Source organism: Lacerta agilis, chromosome 1, assembly GCF_009819535.1.
Source record: "Lacerta agilis isolate rLacAgi1 chromosome 1, rLacAgi1.pri, whole genome shotgun sequence".
In the NCBI taxonomy this organism is placed as follows: Eukaryota; Metazoa; Chordata; class Lepidosauria; order Squamata; family Lacertidae; genus Lacerta; species Lacerta agilis.
The window spans coordinates 84,373,561-84,391,415 of NC_046312.1; the positions used below are offsets into that span (position 1 = coordinate 84,373,561).

The window sequence follows — 17,855 nt, forward strand, 5'->3', positions numbered from 1 at the left end:
CATTCTGTTTTTTTCTTCAACTTTGAGATGCACTTGCAGTCTCAATAAGGCACAAAGGTCTGATCACTCTGACACCACAAAGTCTTATGTACAGTATTATATTCCCAGACTACTACTAGAAGCCTATGCACTGTAAACTGATGTTTGCTGCTTCCCCAATACAATTTTTATGTCTCTGTAACACTCCCCCAACCACAGAAATACAAATCAAAGAACAGGGGCATGCAGGGTTGGCCCTATCATTAGGCAAAGTGAAGCAACCACCTCAGGTGGCAGGTGCTGGGAGGCAGCCGCTGCCACCACCCTTAAGTGTTCCTCTTAACCCTAAAATGATCTTTGGGCTTTCACAACCCCAACGTCCTGCTTCAACCCCATTTAGTATGTCTATTCACATGGATTACAACGCCAGACTTCATTTATGACTTACCTTAATGACTTGCCCCTGATGTGCTCAAAAGCCAGAAGTGTGTCTATCTGCAAGTGTTATGCATTTTTTGCAATTTGGAGGAATATTAACCTTGCAATTGCCCAAAGTGTTCATCAGAAGGCAAGTGTTGGTTCAAACAGTAGTGGCTAGTACATGATTCCAGGAGAAGGACTGAACCCAGGAGGAAATCTGCTGATTTGAGGCCTTCCAAGACTTCTAGTGCTACTTTTTAGGCGAAAAATTTCCTTTGACCTCGGTGTTAACATTTCCTCCCTGAGCTCTCGACGCAAGGGATGCTTGCAATAGCTCCAGCTCGCCTCTTAGGGGCACTCCCGCTCCATCCCAGAGCCCACTTCAGGCAATAGGGAGGAGACCAAACGTTCCCCCTCCCATCACTTCCTCGTCATTTCTGGGAACTTTTCTCCCATCATTCTCGGGATTTACTTCGAAGTGCCGTAGGTCATTTTTCGGTTTAAGACTTTGGCAACGGGAGAAGAGGGTGCCGGAGCTAGGCACACGGGTTAAGGTAAGGATGCTGAGAAATTTGGGGCAAGGGATTGGGTACCCGTGCTCAGTCACATTGCGTAGGGGGTCGCTTCGGTTTGGACGGGCATCACTCTAGCCAGCGAAAAAGTCCCAGTCTCCAAAGTTCAGGTCTAATTTTAATTCCCACTCTAAGTTTCAGGGGCGGGGGTGGAGTCTGATTTGATCTTGAGGGGATCAATAACTTCCAGCTCATTTTTGCCTGGAAATCAATCGACTGGCACAAGGACCACCGGCTGTGACTTTTCCGACGGGACCTACCTAGGGATAAACGCTACTCTAAAACCCACATCATCACACGTGCGAGCAGACCCTCTCGGGTCCAGACAGGCCCAGGCCACTTCCAGCTTCAGAGATCCTTAACCCATAATAACGACAATGCAAAATATCAAAATAAGACTCTTAAAAAAAGAGTGAGACGTCATTTGATTAAAAAAAATTAACACAAGCTTTCCTTTTATGTGCAAATGCACTAATTATTGAGGTGAAAATGTAGCTTTTGTGCCATGCCACAGTTGATACTAAGCACAGTTGATACAAGAGCCTGTTTGAATGCTCTTGTTCCATAATGGAGCAGTAATGGTTCTTTATCTGCTCGAACATGTTGAAGGTGTGTTTATGGAAGCCGCTGATTCAGGCAAACTGGCAAAAATATGCCATGAAATTGTGCCATTAAGAAATAATATTGAGAAATGCCCCAGAGAGTCGCAAGTTTGAGTATGTCTTGAAGCTATTTCCTTTGAATTGCAATGTTTCAAAGTTTATGGAAGATATTTGTTTGAGGAACAGGTAGATAGCCAAAGCAAAATAATAATAATAATAATAATAATAATAATAATAATAATAATAAATCCTTCCAGTAGCACCTTAGAGACCAACTAAGTTTGTTCTTGGTATGAGCTTTCGTGTGCATGCACACTTCTTCAGATACTGCACACTTCTTCAGATACTGTACTTCTTCAGATATCTGAAGAAGTGTGCATGCACACGAAAGCTCATACCAAGAACAAACTTAGTTGGTCTCTAAGGTGCTACTGGAAGGATTTTTTTATTTTTTTATTTTGTTTTGTTTGAGGAAGATGGCCTTGTCAGTGAGATATTTTGAGGTTTCTTTGATGTACAGTGCTACTTGCTGTGAATTGCTGCAGAAAGTAGATCTCCATTACTCAGAATGATCAAGTGGGTGGAGGAGCTCTCCCGTGTGGATGAAACCGTTGCAACTTTGGGGGCTTTTTAGTTTGGAAAAACTGAGTAAGAAGGGACAAGGTAGAGTTGTATGAGATTATACATGATGTGGGGAAAGTGGATTGAAAGAAGTTTGTCTCCTCCTCTCCTAATACTGGAACCGGGCTGCAAAACTGAATGCTGGAAGTTTCGAGACAAATAAAAGAAGGTACGTTCTTCATACGGCATGTAGTCGAACTATGGGATTCACTCCCACAGGAGGAAATGATGGCCACCAACTTGGATGGCTTTAAAAGAGGATTAGACAAATTCATGGAGGGATAAGTATATCAGTGGCAGCTAGATAACACTAGGTAAGTATGCCTCTGAATACCTGTTGCTGGAAATCACCTGTTGCTCCACACACGTGGTTGACCACCATAAGAACAGGATACAGAACTAGATAGGCACCTGTGTTTCTATGACTTTGACGGATGTAAAATGCAGTGCCAATTTTAAGCATGCATGTTATTCACATATCATCGTATGCTTGCAGATACATTTGTACGCTGTATTAATTGTTATTAGAAACATTGATAGTCTCAAAAACAGCAATGGGGGACCATTGAAGGACAACTCCCATCAGCCCCAGTAAGCATGGCCAATGGCCAGGGATGATGGGAGTTGTTGTTCAGCAACATCTGAAGGGCTAAAGGTTCCCCCACACATTCTCTAAAAGATCTTGAATGTGAATATATAATAAAGAGAGCTGTCAGGCTCATATCCCCTCTGTCATAGAACCAAACGCTGCCAATTTGGCAGACTGACAGAGGCTATTAGGGGTCAGCCCAAACAAAAATTTCAAAAAGAATGGGGAAAATATAGAGGATACCTTAAAAAGGAGTGACCTCAAATTAATACTTGGACTTGTTTCAATTAACTTTTGCAAAATAAATTATGGCCTTTAAGTTAAAAAGCAGAAATAAAAAAGAGTTAATAACAAAATAAGAAGGAGACAGTTTACCAAAAATGAAAAGAGAACCATGTTGAGGATGAAGGAAGTCAACTGGAAGAAAAGAAGAACTGAAATATGATATATATATTGTTGATTATTTGTTCAAGCTGTCCATCACCTGTCCAGTAAAGTTAGTGAGGAAATGGGAAAAAAGAGAACCAAATGCTGTTCAGATGTCGGGGGGTGGTAGCGTATTAATATTACAATAATATATGTATGTATTCTGAGAATACTTGCATTTAGAAGTGACTGACCCATTAGGAAAAAAGGGGCGATGACTAACCAATAGCAGGCAGGCAGGTAGCCGTGTTGGTCTGCCATAGTCGAAACAAAATAAAAAATAAAGAAATTCCCTCCAGTAGCACCTTAGAGACCAACTAAGTTTGTTATTGGTATGAGCTTTCTGAAGGTATCAGAAGAAGTATCTGAAGAAGTGTGCATGCACACGAAAGCTCATACGAATAACAAACTTAGTTGGTCTCTAAGGTGCTACTGGAAGGATTTATTATTATTATTTTATTTTGTTTCAGTAGCAGGCAGTCCTTCCCCCACTTTAACCACAGAGTTTATTTTGCTCAGGGTTGCGCTTCCTGTGAGAACTCATAATGTGAGGATTTTTTTTTCCAGAATGCCTCCCCTGCCCCCCTTTTCATTGCAATGTTCCATTTATTAAAATATATACGTCTCTTTGAAGAAACACTGAAAATCAGGCAGCTAGTGTCATGATGGATACCTTCAGCTATGTCAGGTGTGGGGAACCTTTGGCTCTCCAGATATTGCTGAACCACAACTCCCATCAGCCCCAGCAAGCGTGGTCAATAGCCAGGGATGATGGGCATTGTCGTTCAGCAACATCATCTAGAGCAGGGGTCAGCAACCTTTTTCCAGCCATGGGTCGGTCCACCCTCAGACCATGCGGTGGGCCGGACTATATTTTGGGGGTGTGTGGAATGAACGAATTCCTATGCCCCACAAATAACCCAGAGATGCATTTCAAATAAAAGGACACATTCTACTCATGTAGGCCCCACAAATAACCCAGAGATGCATTTCAAATAAAAGGACACATTCTACTCATGTAAAAACACGCTGATTCCCGGACCGTCCGTGGGCTGGATTGAGAAGGTGATTGGGCTGCATCCAGCCCCCGGGCCTTAGGTTGCCTACCCCTGATCTAGAGGGCTAAAGGTTCCCTGTGCCCAATCTATGTCATGGAGTGCAGACACCTTTCCTCCATGGGCCTAGAAGACAAGGCAACAGGCTATGGGGAAAGAACAGGAGTTGGAACCTAGAGATAGGCTACCTCAGAGACCACTTCTTTTATGCATAGGCCAGTTCTTAAGAATGTGCTTTGTAGCTCCAGCTGAGCAGAAGTAGGTGGCAGCCCCTTGTCTAAATTCCCACCACCAGCAACTCATGCATTATAGAAACTCCCTCATCTTTGTTCTTTACGGTCCTGCCTTTACAGCCTCCTGAAGGCCAGCCTCTCTGAAAATAAGCAATCGCTCTGGCCGTGTTAGAAACTTAAATATATTAGCAAGGCTCCAAATGGCCCCTTAAACCAGGGTTACAGTCACCAAAACAGAATGCCTAATTGTCATTTGGGGGCCAGACAGCTTGAAAGTTGTATTTTTCAATATGACTTTTTGGTTTCTGAAATTCAAATATAATGGATAGAATTCTACAGGATGTGTTGCTAGTGTGTGAAAACAGTTAAGATCCAAGGATTCCTGAGCATGCACCTCCAGATGGTGGAGATATCAGGCGCCATCCTGGCACCTGGGCATCTTTACTTGGTTGCAAGTGGCTGATAGCCAGAAGCAAAATTCCCCTGGCACCTGGTGAATTTTGAACGCTGCACTCTGGATCCGACACCTTTTGCCTTATGGTTTATGCTTGGCACACCTTGCTGGGCTCCTTTTGCCTGGTATTTTCAGAACCAGCAGTTCAGAGAAACTGGGGTGCTGCCTCAGGGATGGGCATGTTGTATTTTGTATCCTGTATTTTATGTTTGTTTTCACTCTCCAAGGCTGTAATAGAAGGCACAAGTGATAATGAGGGTTTACCTCCTTGGTTTTTTTCCAGGTGCTGTGCTAGGCCTCCCTGAGACATCATGGCAGAGCAGAGTCCACCTCCCTATGATGACAAGAAAACTGGAGCTGCAGGTGCGAGAGCATACTTCGACTCACCTGGTTAAAAGCAGAGATTCTGCGAGAAAGGTGGCAGAGGGGTGAAGGGCGAGAATATTGCAAATTGCTGGGGGACAGGAGAATCTTCACAAACAGGGAGGAAAGTTGAGAGTTGGTATGAGGAGAGGCACCAGGTGCTAGGCAAGCCAAGAACCAAAATAGATGGGATGTTAAATGCATAGTTAATATATTTCTTAAACTATATTTCTGGTGGGGGCTACCAACAACTATTGGGGTCGCAGTGGGTATTGATGGATAATATTAAAGGTCCTGTAGAACCACTGTTTGAATTCTACTTCATGCTAAGTGTGGAAAAGCAATGCTCCAGCAGTGTCTGTGGGCCCTAGGGTGGGATCTGTACCATCCAGATCTTGTGGCTATGAAATTTACACTAACAAATGTTGCTGTTTGTCATCAGATACAACAGATTTGGAGTGTCTCGTAGAGGAAGATGGGGGTTTTGGCATTGCTTATTGGGTTGACAAGAATGTCCGGCAAACTTTCATTCGCAAGGTAAGTCTGAAGGCACTTTGGGGGAGAGGGAGAGGGAGAAGGAGAAGGCATATATGATAGGGTCAAGGTGCTCTAGTACACAGTTCAGCAACAGTCACCATTCATGAATTCATGAATCTGATCTTGCTGCTGGGCTACCTTGGCATCTGTAAATAGCAACATGCTTGTTTGCATTTATATATGTATGCAGATGCTCACATCTTGTTTGTCTTCATGACCAGGTCTACAGCATCATCACCCTTCAGCTGTTGGTGACTGTGGGCATTGTTGCACTCTTCACTTTTTCGTAAGTTTTCTGGTGCTCTGCTGGAACTCTGGAGGGGTTCTGGAACTCTAAAGGGAGGGGTTATCAGAATGAACCAGTTCCACCCCACTATTCTGACATCTGGTTAGTTCTGTCCCCATTTAGCTCCATTTGGAAATTCAGATTCTAGATTGTAGCAGATGGAATTCCGTACCTATGCCATTTCCCTAAAATCAGGGGGAAAGTATTTTATGTTGATTTGTTTTTTATTTCTTTATTTTTTAATCTGTCCTGCAATTTTAAAGTGGTAAAATTGCTCAAATATCTGCCTCTCTGTCATTTGGGCTTGTTTTGTAGAACTTTTTTTTCTAGATGGGAGGGGATACTTTATTTTGTGACCTTGGCTTTTCTCAAAATCTTTAATAAAGAGATATTTGAATGGGTTCTTCCCCCCTTTTTCTTTTTGCCATAAAAAACCATGCAAAATTATTCAATGAAATAATTGGTCCATTGCATCGTTTCTCCGTTGTTATAATTTTGTTTTTTTAGGAAAACATAAATTAAAAAACCCTGTCCTTTCAAAGTTTCATCATTTTCACTATGGAAAAATGGCAAAATGCTCCTCCAAAATCCAGCTGGATTCTGCCCGCCATGTTCTGATCCAGAAACTATTCTGGCAGTACAGAACTGCAAGAACCAGGGCAGGTATATCATCTTGTGCTCTCTTCCTTCTCCACAGACACCCTGTGAGCCATTATGTGCAAAGGAATATTGCCCTGTACTATGTATCTTAGTAAGTATCACTCCCTTTACAGATGCAGAGCCAAATTCCGCTCTTGACCTGTTGCCAAGACAGATTGCTCTACTGGCCAGCTAAGCTGCGTCATGTCAGATTCTCTCACCCTCTCTCTCCTATAACTTCCATCACTACCATTTCACAACTACCCTGTGTTGTGCAGGGGGCCTCTGGGGAATAAGTTGCACATGGTATCCTTCCCTAGAAGAAACCTGCCTTCTTCATCCATAGTTTTCTGATGAAGAGTTGACATCTGATTTTACTGGTAATTTTACTGTGCTTTTAATATTTTATGTAAAATGCTGTTGATGTTTAAAAAGTATATAAATTCTATTCAATTAAATAACAAACATGCATAGTCAATTGATGGGAGATATTATTTTTGTATGGAGGCTATCTCCCTTCTTGGTTCAAGAATGGCTTGAGGGACCTCCTACATTTGGAAAGCTGTTTATTTATTAGAGTTGCCAGCTAGTTTTAAATAAGTCATCTCTCTCTCTCTCTTTTTCATCCCTAGTGCTGTATTCTTGATCTGCTACCTTGTGCTGGCCTTGTGTAGAAGCATCCAGTAAGTATCTGTTGACGACATTTGTGATCACACAAAAAACAGAGTTTCAACATTTATTGGGACTCATAGGGAGGGAACAGTGACAGAAGATGGACTTGTCAAAGGAGTTGGCATTTTGACAATAGCTTTGGATATAAATTGCCTTAGTATCTTACTTGGCCAGCTCTCTGGGTGCAGTGGCTTCACTTCTGTCCATAGGGCCAGTTCAGAGAGAGAACTACTGGCTGACTCGGTCCCCTGTCAGTTGTGCTACAGGGAACTTGGTATTTTCCCCAATTTAACATCTCCATAAAGCCGCTGGGAGCAGCCATTAGGACAGGAGTCAGCAAACCTTTTCAGCAGGGGGCCGGTCCACTGTCCCTCAGACCTTGTGGGGGGCTGGACTATATTTTGAAGGGGAAAAAAGAACAAATTCCTATGCCCCACAAATAACAAATAAATAAAAGCACACATTCTACTCATGTAAAAACACGCTGATTCCTGGACCATCCGCATGTTGGATTTAGAAGGTGATTGAGCCGCATCTGGCCCCCGGGCCTTAGTTTGCCTACCCATGCATTAGGAGGTTTGAAGTGCAGTGTCATCAGTCTGTTGGATTCTCTCAGAACGGCTCCTTTTCTTGAGGTGAGACCGCCTGCACGTACTCCCTGCCTCTCTTGCTGGTGTCTTTCAGGAGGCGCTTCCCATGGAACATAATCCTCATGACTATCTTTGTAAGTACAGTTTTTGGTGTGGTTTAAATTGGAATGATGCAAAATCTCTGTTGGGGGGAGATGGTGGAAGAAGGGCCCAAGATGAAGTGTAGGGCAATGCATTTGACTCGCCACAAATCTTCAAGCAAAATAAATTGTCCGAATTAGTTTAGTATGTAAAAAATACAGACTTGCAATACTATCCCCTTTTCAGAAATTCAGAACACCTTTGTACATTAAATATTGGGGTCAACTAACTAGCCTTGCTAGTGGAAGTGGGGTTTCCCCCTTTTCTTTAACCCACACCCTTTGGGTATGTGTGAGAGAAGACACAGAAAAGTATGTAGGGGAAAGAGGGGTGGGGGGTCGTTCCATCTGGTGAGGTGAAAAGCTTGTGCTGACTGGATGATTGCCATAGTGCTAGGGAAAGGGCCAGCACAGAGTAGCAGGTAAGGTATTTCTGTTACGTAAAGAATGGACGAAGCAGAAACTATTTGTCCTGATGTGTAACTAGGGGGTCCAAGGATGCTGTAGGTCAGAGGTGGGGAACCTGTGACCCTCCAGATGTTGTTGGACTCTGTAAGGGTCCAGTGGTGCTCCTCACGAGTAAAAGGCAATGACTCAGAATCTGTATATGTACATCAGTTGGTGTCGGGACCCTGCAACATCTGACTGCCCTTCCGCCACGGAACTCTCTCTCTCTGCCTATCGCTCCCACAGGAAGTCTCTGGGCTTTTCTGGCGGTGCTGGGTACTTTCAACATCAGGGGTCCCTCCCTCCACCTCAGCCTGCTCTCCGCTGCCTCTGGAGGATCCCCTGACAGACTCCAACTCCTATATGTCCCAGCCATGATGGTCAGTGGCCACAGATTACGGGAGCTGTTAGATCTGGAAGGCCACATGTTCACCATCTCTAGTGTAGATGATGCTGTGTTAATTTTTTTTTGTTTTCTGATTTCCCCTAGACCATGTCCACGGCATTCATGACTGGCACAATCGCAAGGTACTGTGCAAAGGGGTAAATGGAAGCGATACAGTAGATGCCTACACAGTGGGAAGCTGTTTCTGAGCTGGATTTAGAAAATGTCTCCAAATAGGTCATATCCCCAGACACTACTGCACATCCCTTTTCACCCCTCTGCATGGAACTCATTTCTATGGTTGTGGCTGTCAAAAAAATAAAATAGAATAGAATAAAATGCTTAGCAAAAGTGTGGAAATAATTTAACTTCCTGACAGAATGTGAAAAGTTCAGCAGGTGGAAAGTACAGGAGGTAGTAGTGAGGGAAACAATAGCCAATAATGCAAAATTAAGTCTGCAATCCTAAACAAACCTAGAATTACGGGTGCTTGGAGTTGAACTGACCAAAGGTCATCTACTCCAACTTCCTGCTGATGCTGGCAATCTGCTGCCACAGCTTCCCTGGGAGATGACTCTCCAGCCTCTCCTTTAAAAACCTTTAAAGAAACCACAAAAAGCTCTTACTAGATTCTTTAATTGCTACTGGGGAAATTCCATTGAACATAGTGGAGCTTATTTCTGAGTAAACATCCCTAGGATTCCACTGTGAGAGAAGCAAACAATCGAGTGGATTCTTGATTAAATAAATGGTGTTCCTTCTTGGTGAAAAAATATGGGCATGTAACCTGTCATGTTTTTGATAATGCAGTTTTACAAGTGGTGTTGTTTTTGGCTGTAAGAGGATGATATTCAATGCTGCAGCTCTGCTGGCACAATGTACTTTGTTGTGTGCCACAGAGCTGCTTCCTCTCCTGTCCCCTCCAGCCCCCCGCATGCCCTCAAAATCAGCTCTGCAGCATTGGGGGATTCTATGGAGCACATTTTGTAGGTGCACAGGGTGAGGAGAGGAAGCAGAAGGGTCATAGTTCTGCATGCAGATGCTCCCAGCTTCAATTCTTAGGGCTGAGAGAAACCTGCCTGCAACCTGGGAGAGCTGCTGCCAGTCAGTGTAGGCATAACTGAGCTGGATGAACTGGAAGGTTGATTTGGTATAATGCAGCTTCCTATTTTCCTATGTTTGCACCAGCAAAATCATGTGGCTGGAGCATTGGATACAACCCCTCAAGTTTGAAAAGTACATTGTGCCTAATTTTGTTGTTGTTGTTGCTCTCACATTATAATAAAATTATTTTAACAACAAAAATGTATGATTTTTTTTTACCTTTTTGTTACCAGCGTGTATGAGACCAAGAGTGTAATCATTGCCATGATCATCACAGCAGTTGTAACCATCACTGTCACTGTTTTCTCCTTTCAGACAAAGGTGAGAAAGCCCGTTTTTCCAGTACAGTTTGCAGGCTTAGGAAGGGTGATTGCCCTGTGGTGGAATTGGTGACTTAGCTAAACATGTTTGGATCCCACCCTTACAATACAATGCCCTTGTCATAAACAAGAAATTCCTTGTCATGGTGTTATGTACACCTGGCCTGTCATTACAACACGCAGCCCTCCATTTCATGAGTTAGGCGCTAGACAGCCACCCTTCTCTTTTGTATGCTCCCATGAGCTGATCTTCCGGGGGGGGAACACACCATAGATGTAATAATGCAGACCAATGGCTGCAATTGTGAATACCCCTCCATTTAAAAACGGTATATGCAGGTAGAAAACTGGTTCCAGCCTGGAGAGTTCTAAACTAGAGGCCTTCCTTTTCCTCACACACTGGATTTCCATGGATACGAACATGGAAACACTCAATACAAAGTAGTCTACGCTTAGGCGGTTCTTGCTTTTTGCCTTAAACTTTCACATCAGCTGTATGTTGTAGACGTAGGACTTCATAACTGAATACGTTTGGGCAGTAATATTGTCACTTCCTCTGCTGACAGGTGGATCTCACAACCTGGCGTGGTTTCTTCTGTATCATGGCCATTGTCTTCATGGTGACTGGCATTGCCACTGCCATTGTCCTGAGCTGCAAATACGTAAGTGGCTGGGGGCAGGGGGAACTTGCTGGCCTATGGGATCAGCAGTACCACAAAGCTTCCAGTGGCAAAGCGATCCCAGTTGATATGTGTGTGTATGTGTGTTCGGTGGGGGTTGCTGTGTTGTTTCAGGAGGCTTTGAGCAATGACTGCCTTTGCCCAACGTCCCCCTTTCCTGAAAAAGTTCATTCCCTTCCTTTGGACCAAGGCCTGTTTAGAAGTTCAACTTTATTCCCTTGGCCTGCTGCTTTAAGCATCTCTTCAGTACGCAATATGTTCTCCATGGGAATATTTTTGTTTTTAAAACGTACTTCTATTTCTGTTAAGTCACCGTCGATAATTTTGAGAAACAGCTACTCAGAAACATAAATAAATAAATACATACCAGCAGGTCTCTCGCTAGGTGACTACTTAACCTTTCTCATGCTGAGGTGTAAAAACTCATTAGTTTATGCTCTTTTTCTCTTCTTGCAGATGTACTGGCTCGACTTGCTTTATGCAGCCATTTCTGCCGTAGTCTTCACCCTGGTTAGTAGAGATTTACTGTTGATTGCATGAATAGAGGCACCTGTTTTCTGAGACAATATATGTGCAGCATTCTGAATATTCTGGGTGTGCTGTGTTAATTCTGATTCTGATAGGCAACAACTCAAGAGTTTCCTGTTTCGCCACCACCTCTTTAAGGCAGGGACCCTGCAAGGATTTTCTGGCTGTCCCAGACTAGCAGCGTAACAGGCAAATGAAGCTAGAGGGGCACAAAAACAAGGAAAGGCTTTGGAGAGTGGATTTTGTGTAGCATCTTTAGATTTCTAGCAAGATTTATTTATTGCTTACGTTTCTACCTTGCTCCTCAGCCAAAAGACAAGTATGGCTGACAGTACTATGCAATGTAGCTTTATAGCAAATAGATGTGTGCTAAAGCCAATGGCAACTGAGTTGAGGAGGTGGGTACCAATTTTGTGGGAAGATGCTGGAACATGAAGATCCTTGGCTTTGTAGCTATCACTATGTTTGCAGACACCAATGAAACAGGAATGCTTAACTGCAGCTGCAAATTACTTTGAATTGGTTTGGGCCTTGCTGTATTGCAATAGGCTTAAGAAAAGTTTCCAAGTGACTAAGTGGGAATCTCGGGACCAAACTAGACACAGCATTTTTCAAAACAAAATAGAAAATTCTTTTCAGTAGCACCTTAGAGACCAACTGTGTTTGTTCTTGGTATGAGCTTTCGTGTGCATGCACACTTCTTCAGATACACAGAAGTGTGCATGCACATGAAAGCTCATACCAAGAACAAACACAGTTGGTCTCTAAGGTGCTACTGAAAAGAATTTTCTATTTTGTTTCGACTATGGCAGACCAACACGGCTACCCACCTGTAACAGCATTTTTCATTTAGTTTGGTCCCACATAGCTGCCCCCCGCACTTTAATCAATAGCGGGTGTGAGGAGGGGTAAATCAGAGGGACCATGGCAGCCCCAGCCCGATACATTTTGGTGCCTGAGGCAAACCACAAAATGGTTCCCTAGCCAGGGAAGAAGCAGTGAGAGAAGATTTACATCAGGAACAGTTGGGGAGCAGGAAATCAAACCAACGGTTGAGGTGGGAATCAAAGGCTGTTGATGGGGAAAGAAGGAAGCTTTAAAGATAGACTGTTTATTGAATGATGTGGCTAAATGCTGCTTTGTGATTCCTTACAGTTCCTTGCGTATGATACTCAGCTGCTGCTGGGGAACAGGAAATATGCCATCAGTCCCGAGGATTACATTTATGGAGCCATCCAGATCTACATAGATGTCATCTACATCTTCCTTTCCTTCACACGGCTTGTGGGTAGGAATTAGGGACTGTGGGACCTATACTTAGGGCCAGGACTTTGTCTCTGCATTTGGGTGAAAAGGTTCTTCACCTTTTCCCTCTTCACCAGCACACAAGTCTGTTGTTTGCAGAGATCCTATACTGATGGTACACAAAGTTGAGGCATAACCACTCCACCACTAAGGCATTTTTGTGTGGCCATTAAAATTTTGCATGAAATTTGACTGCATGAAAATGCTCAATTGCAGAGAAAGTTATTTGCACTTAGGTCCTGTTGAAATCCATGAGATGTGTTATAGTCACAATTGATTTAAACCCCGCTGGTTTCAGTGTCATGGGCACAAATTGATTTCCTGGATTGGAGCCTATGTTAATATAGCACTGTGTAATGTAGTAGGCCAGTGATGGCGAACCTTTTAGAGACCAAGTGCCCAAACTGCAACCCAAAACCCACTTCTTTATCGCAAAGTGTCAACACGGCAATTTAACCTGTATATTTCATTTTTTCTGTGTGTTTCATGTTTCTTCTTTATGACTGCTGTTGTAATAAATAATCCTTCATAAAAGTTATTGCATCACGTTCTTCATTAAATTATATTTCCATTGATATATAATTTTATGGTATAACTCAGTGCTTTTTTTTAAAAAAAAAATGTTTAGGGGTACTCTCATTTTGACTCAAGAAAATCACCACCAGGGGGAAATGAATGCAGTTCAAATTGGGAAAAATAAATAGTGAATTTCTTCTCCCGTTAAATTCACAAAATGTTTAGGGGTATGCGTCCCCCGCCATCCCCACAGAAAAAACAACACTGGTATTACTTCAAAACAAAGTGGTGTTATGAGCCATCAAACCTCGGAAATACATTTTTTCCCCCAGAAGGTTCCACAATTTTGGCCACTAGTGTACACTGGAGGGCTGTACTAAGAGCCACCCTTTCCCAAATTTTAATATGAGATAAGAATGATTGTCTGCGTGCGCACATACAAATGAATATAAATAAATAAACCAAGGCAGATGGGCGGGGTATAAATATCATTATTATTATTATTTTGACGTTTCTTTGGCTGCCGTTTGATTGCAGCCTCCACGGAATGAATTTCTGTTGGCTTTCGCGGAAAAGCCCAGCGAACATGTAAACCCAGCAGCCCCTTCTTAGGTTGCCGTCTTTATATACTTACTGACCTGGGAGTTAAGCCCTGCTGAACTCAAGGCAGCTTCCTCCAGAGCAGAAAAAGAGACTGCCGGGAGGACCTGGCGGATCAAGTCAATGCCTGCTCAGCCCCTCCCTCGCTTGCTCGCCAGGCCCTGGTGCTGCAGGCTTTGGATGGTGCCCGCAAGCCCTCTTCTCCTCTTCCTCCCCCACCCCCGGCACGGAAGCTATGGCCCTGCTGGGGCGATGGTACGTGTGCCCACAGAGAGGGCTCCGAGTGCCCTCTCTGGCACGTGTGCCATAGGTTCACCACCACTGTAGTAGGCTGTGTTGAGTGTAAACTGGGGATTTTAACTCCCCACATTAAGTATGGGGTGGGATGAGGGGCCTATCTAGTCCTGCATCCCATTTCTCACAGTAGCCAAGCAGATGCCTATGGCAAGCCCACAAAGGATATGAGGGCACCAGTCCGCGTTTTAAAATACCTGTGACTGATTCATGGGAGACTTACCTTTGGACAAACCATTTGCAGACCATGGAATCCCAGAAACAAGGATTCTTGTGTAAGGTGGGGAGAGAAAAGGTATCTTGGGGGTAGGGCAAGAATCCCCCATATTCCTCTTGAACTTCACGAACGAAGCAGGATGGCAAAGATCAGCCAAGTTCATTAGCATACTCTGGCTACCCCTGATCTAGGTGTCACAGGACCAGGTGGCCCAAGTATGTGCTGCAGCCAGCTCCTTCCCTCCCACCAGGACCAGTTAGGTAAGTACAGGAGGCCTATGAGAGGCTGTGGTGACTGTCTCTGGCCACATCCACTCCCTACTGCAAAACCCCCAAATAGAGGGAACTGGATGTCCTCCTGCAATGTGGCAACACAAAGAGTGGCTCCCACCGGTGAACGGCAGTGGTGTGTTTCTATTTTTTGGTGCCTGCTGGGCTGTCTGGTGTGGATGTAGGCAACATGTACACCCATCCCTGTTTGAGCATATGAAAGTCTCTGAACACGTTAGAAATTCAAGAAGAATGTATTGTGATGTGATGTAACAAATATTATTCTTAGCCTTTTTTCTTTCTTCTGGATAATTTAGATGTATGTTGATTTGTTTTTTTAATGTCAATAAAGCGTGTGTGTGTGTGTCTGAACACGGCCTTCAGTATGTGAAAGAGATGGATTCTTTGTCAAGAATAAGACCACATAGTCCCTTTTATTTCTCATAAAACAAATGCCTCCCCTGTAGAGAGCAAGAATGAATAAGGATGACCTCTGCAGGGTTGTTAGCCCCCTATCTTACTTGACCCACCCTCAAATTGGCATGAGATACAAAAAATACAAACGCCTCTTTTTTAAAAAATGAAATGCACCCAACTATTAATTATGAGAATTAAAACACATGCTCTAAAACCCATGTATGGGGTGGGGGAAGAACACTGAAAAATTATACTTTTAATCTATGTAATTTAATAATACCATAAATGCAGTGTCTGGACAATTAATGGTTTGTGGAACTGACTAGAAACAGCTGTTCCTTTTACTTCATCTCTCAGCTTGCTGGTACGGCTACACAATCCTAGTCATTAGGGAAGTTATTGAAAGCTGTGAGTGGTGTTTGTGCCAACTGTTACATTACAGTGGAACTAACACCACACTTTTATAGGTATGCAGGATGGCAGAAGGCACTCTGTGTGGAAGAGACATGGGAACAATATATTTGACTAACAAAAATGCTTACAAACAGCAATTGCTCACTATAATATTACACATGATTTAATATGTTAGAAAGGACCCTGTAATGATACCACCAGTGTTTAGGAAATCAAATATTGTGTTGGTCTAATTCTGTTAGAATCATAAAATCTTACGAGTTGGAAGGGACCCCAAGGGTCATTTAGTCCAAGCCCCTGCAATGCAGGAATCTGAGCTAAAGCATCCATGACAGGTTGTTGGATTATAGCCAGTCAGTTCACCACATGCTCAAAACTATACAAGAAAACAAACCTGCTTGGATTCTCCATAAGCATCTGCAATGAATCTGTCTTCACACTTTCAATTTCAATGATTTAATGGGTCAATTTTATGCCAATCTGCAAGGTGTGAATGATGAGACCTGGTCTCCTCTCTGGCCAATTTTTTTTTTGTATAAAAAATGTGATGAGAACACAGATTTATTCCTAAATATGCTGCTGATCTAGAAAGTACAAGAAGATGGGCTTAATGAGTCCTTGCTGCCAAACATTGCTTACATAACTACTGTCCTTGCGCTTATAATTCCACCACCCCTAAATATTACTCAGACCCAAAAGAAGATCATCTTTTAACCCAAGAGACCTACAACATGATGCCAAGCCAGACTGCAGTGCTGTTTTCTAATGTTGACGGTTGTAGGGAATTTATTGATAACCTCTGCTTAATCCCACACAAAGGCATCATGAGAAATCAGCTGATTACATTTCATACAGTGCTGTATGGTGCCTCATGCAGATTCAGAGAATGAACCGGAATAACTGCTGGTGGCAGAAGCCAATACCTGCAAGGTACTCCAATACACTACAAAGTACTCTGGTACAGAGATATAGCATCTTAAAAGTGGCAACGACTGAGAGTTCTAGCCACTTTCATCCCAGGGCTAGGATTTTGTTTGAGCAAGTCCCTCTGTTTCTCGCAATGATGTCTTGTATCGCTCTCTTTCATACTCTCCCTCATTGGATGCCCTCATCTTCTGGCGGACTTTCAGCTGCTTCAGACGGTTCTTGTCCACTTCTCGCTTAGTGAGGAGGAAAAGGATGATGCCAGAAGGGAAACCAATGGCCCTGGGAAGAATACATAAGCAAAGAATACATAAGCCACAACTTGCTCCCAGGAAGATTTTGCTTGGGGCTGTTCAATCTCACACCACAGCCTGATATCCTTCCACTCCCATACTCCAGCCCATATATGCAAGGGTTCCTTAGCGTTTGCATCAAACTGAGTTGCCTGGCATTGTAAGCTGCAAGTTTGACAGCTAACCTGGGGAGGTCATAAAACAAACTGATGAAATGATGCTCACCAAGCAATGCCAACTGCCTTCATTGGGTTCTTGCCCTTCCTCCCTGTGGGAATATATGCCACGTGTTCATAGGTCTTTCCACCAGACTGTGGTTTTGTCTGTGATTCTTCCAAAGCCCTGCAGCTCCTGTGGAAGGATCGGGTAGGAGTTCTGAAAGGCACACTTAAGCCTACAACTCGGTTCACAGTGGCAGAAAGAAGGCCTGCAAAAAGACACACTACAGTGACATCTTTGAACCTTTTAGTTTATGTACATTAAAATGTGCCTAGTGGTCTGATTCTGTGAATGTGTGCTCCTAGGTGGACATCAACAAAGTTCCCAAGCAAGAATGCACTGCAGACTAAGCTGTCTTAAGAGGTCACCCATAGTGTGTTTGTGAGCATATTGTGAAGTGTCTTTTAATTGTGCCTGATCCTTGGGACAATTCTGGTATAACGAATCCTGGCAGGAGACTAAAATGCCAGTCAGATGCAGAAAACTAATAGGGCTTCTGTGCGTTGAACAAATTCCATGGAAGGATACTTTGGCAGGCATGGCTGTCCTCTTCTTCACAGAGCTGCTGAAGTGCAAAGGAGCTCTATTAAAATAAAAACAAGGCTTTGGGGATTGGAGGTGTCTGTGCCCTCACCTACCTGGTCATGATTTACAAAGTGCTCCTCCATGGGCTGTTGTTGCAGCATGGCACAACAAACAGGGAGCATTTTTAAACCTGCTTTTTTGCACACATCTGGTAGATTAA

At 43.4% G+C, this 17,855-nt stretch overlaps 1 protein-coding gene across 1 annotated transcript; it reads left to right on the forward strand.

Annotated features, from left to right (window-relative positions):
• Window positions 1-781: 781 nt before the first annotated feature.
• LOC117053424 (protein lifeguard 3-like) lies at window positions 782-13,382 on the forward strand. The gene is made up of 12 exons (XM_033161141.1): window positions 782-953; window positions 5,235-5,314; window positions 5,757-5,851; window positions 6,073-6,137; window positions 6,835-6,888; window positions 7,409-7,459; window positions 8,133-8,172; window positions 9,116-9,153; window positions 10,348-10,435; window positions 11,001-11,096; window positions 11,571-11,624; window positions 12,798-13,382. Exons 2-12 carry the CDS (start codon window positions 5,263-5,265, stop codon window positions 12,939-12,941), a joined length of 777 nt encoding a protein of 258 aa, XP_033017032.1. The 5' UTR covers window positions 782-953; window positions 5,235-5,262; the 3' UTR covers window positions 12,942-13,382.
• Window positions 13,383-17,855: the final 4,473 nt, after the last annotated feature.

Excerpts from the sequence above, each read along its gene's own strand:
- LOC117053424 (XM_033161141.1), top strand. The coding sequence starts at position 5,263 with ATGGCAGAGCAGAGTCCACCTCCCTATGATGACAAGAAAACTGGAGCT. Across the intron at positions 6,889-7,408 it reads GCCCTGTACTATGTATCTTA|TGCTGTATTCTTGATCTGCT; the intron begins GTAAGTATCACT and ends TTTCATCCCTAG. Across the intron at positions 10,436-11,000 it reads TTTTCTCCTTTCAGACAAAG|GTGGATCTCACAACCTGGCG; the intron begins GTGAGAAAGCCC and ends CTCTGCTGACAG.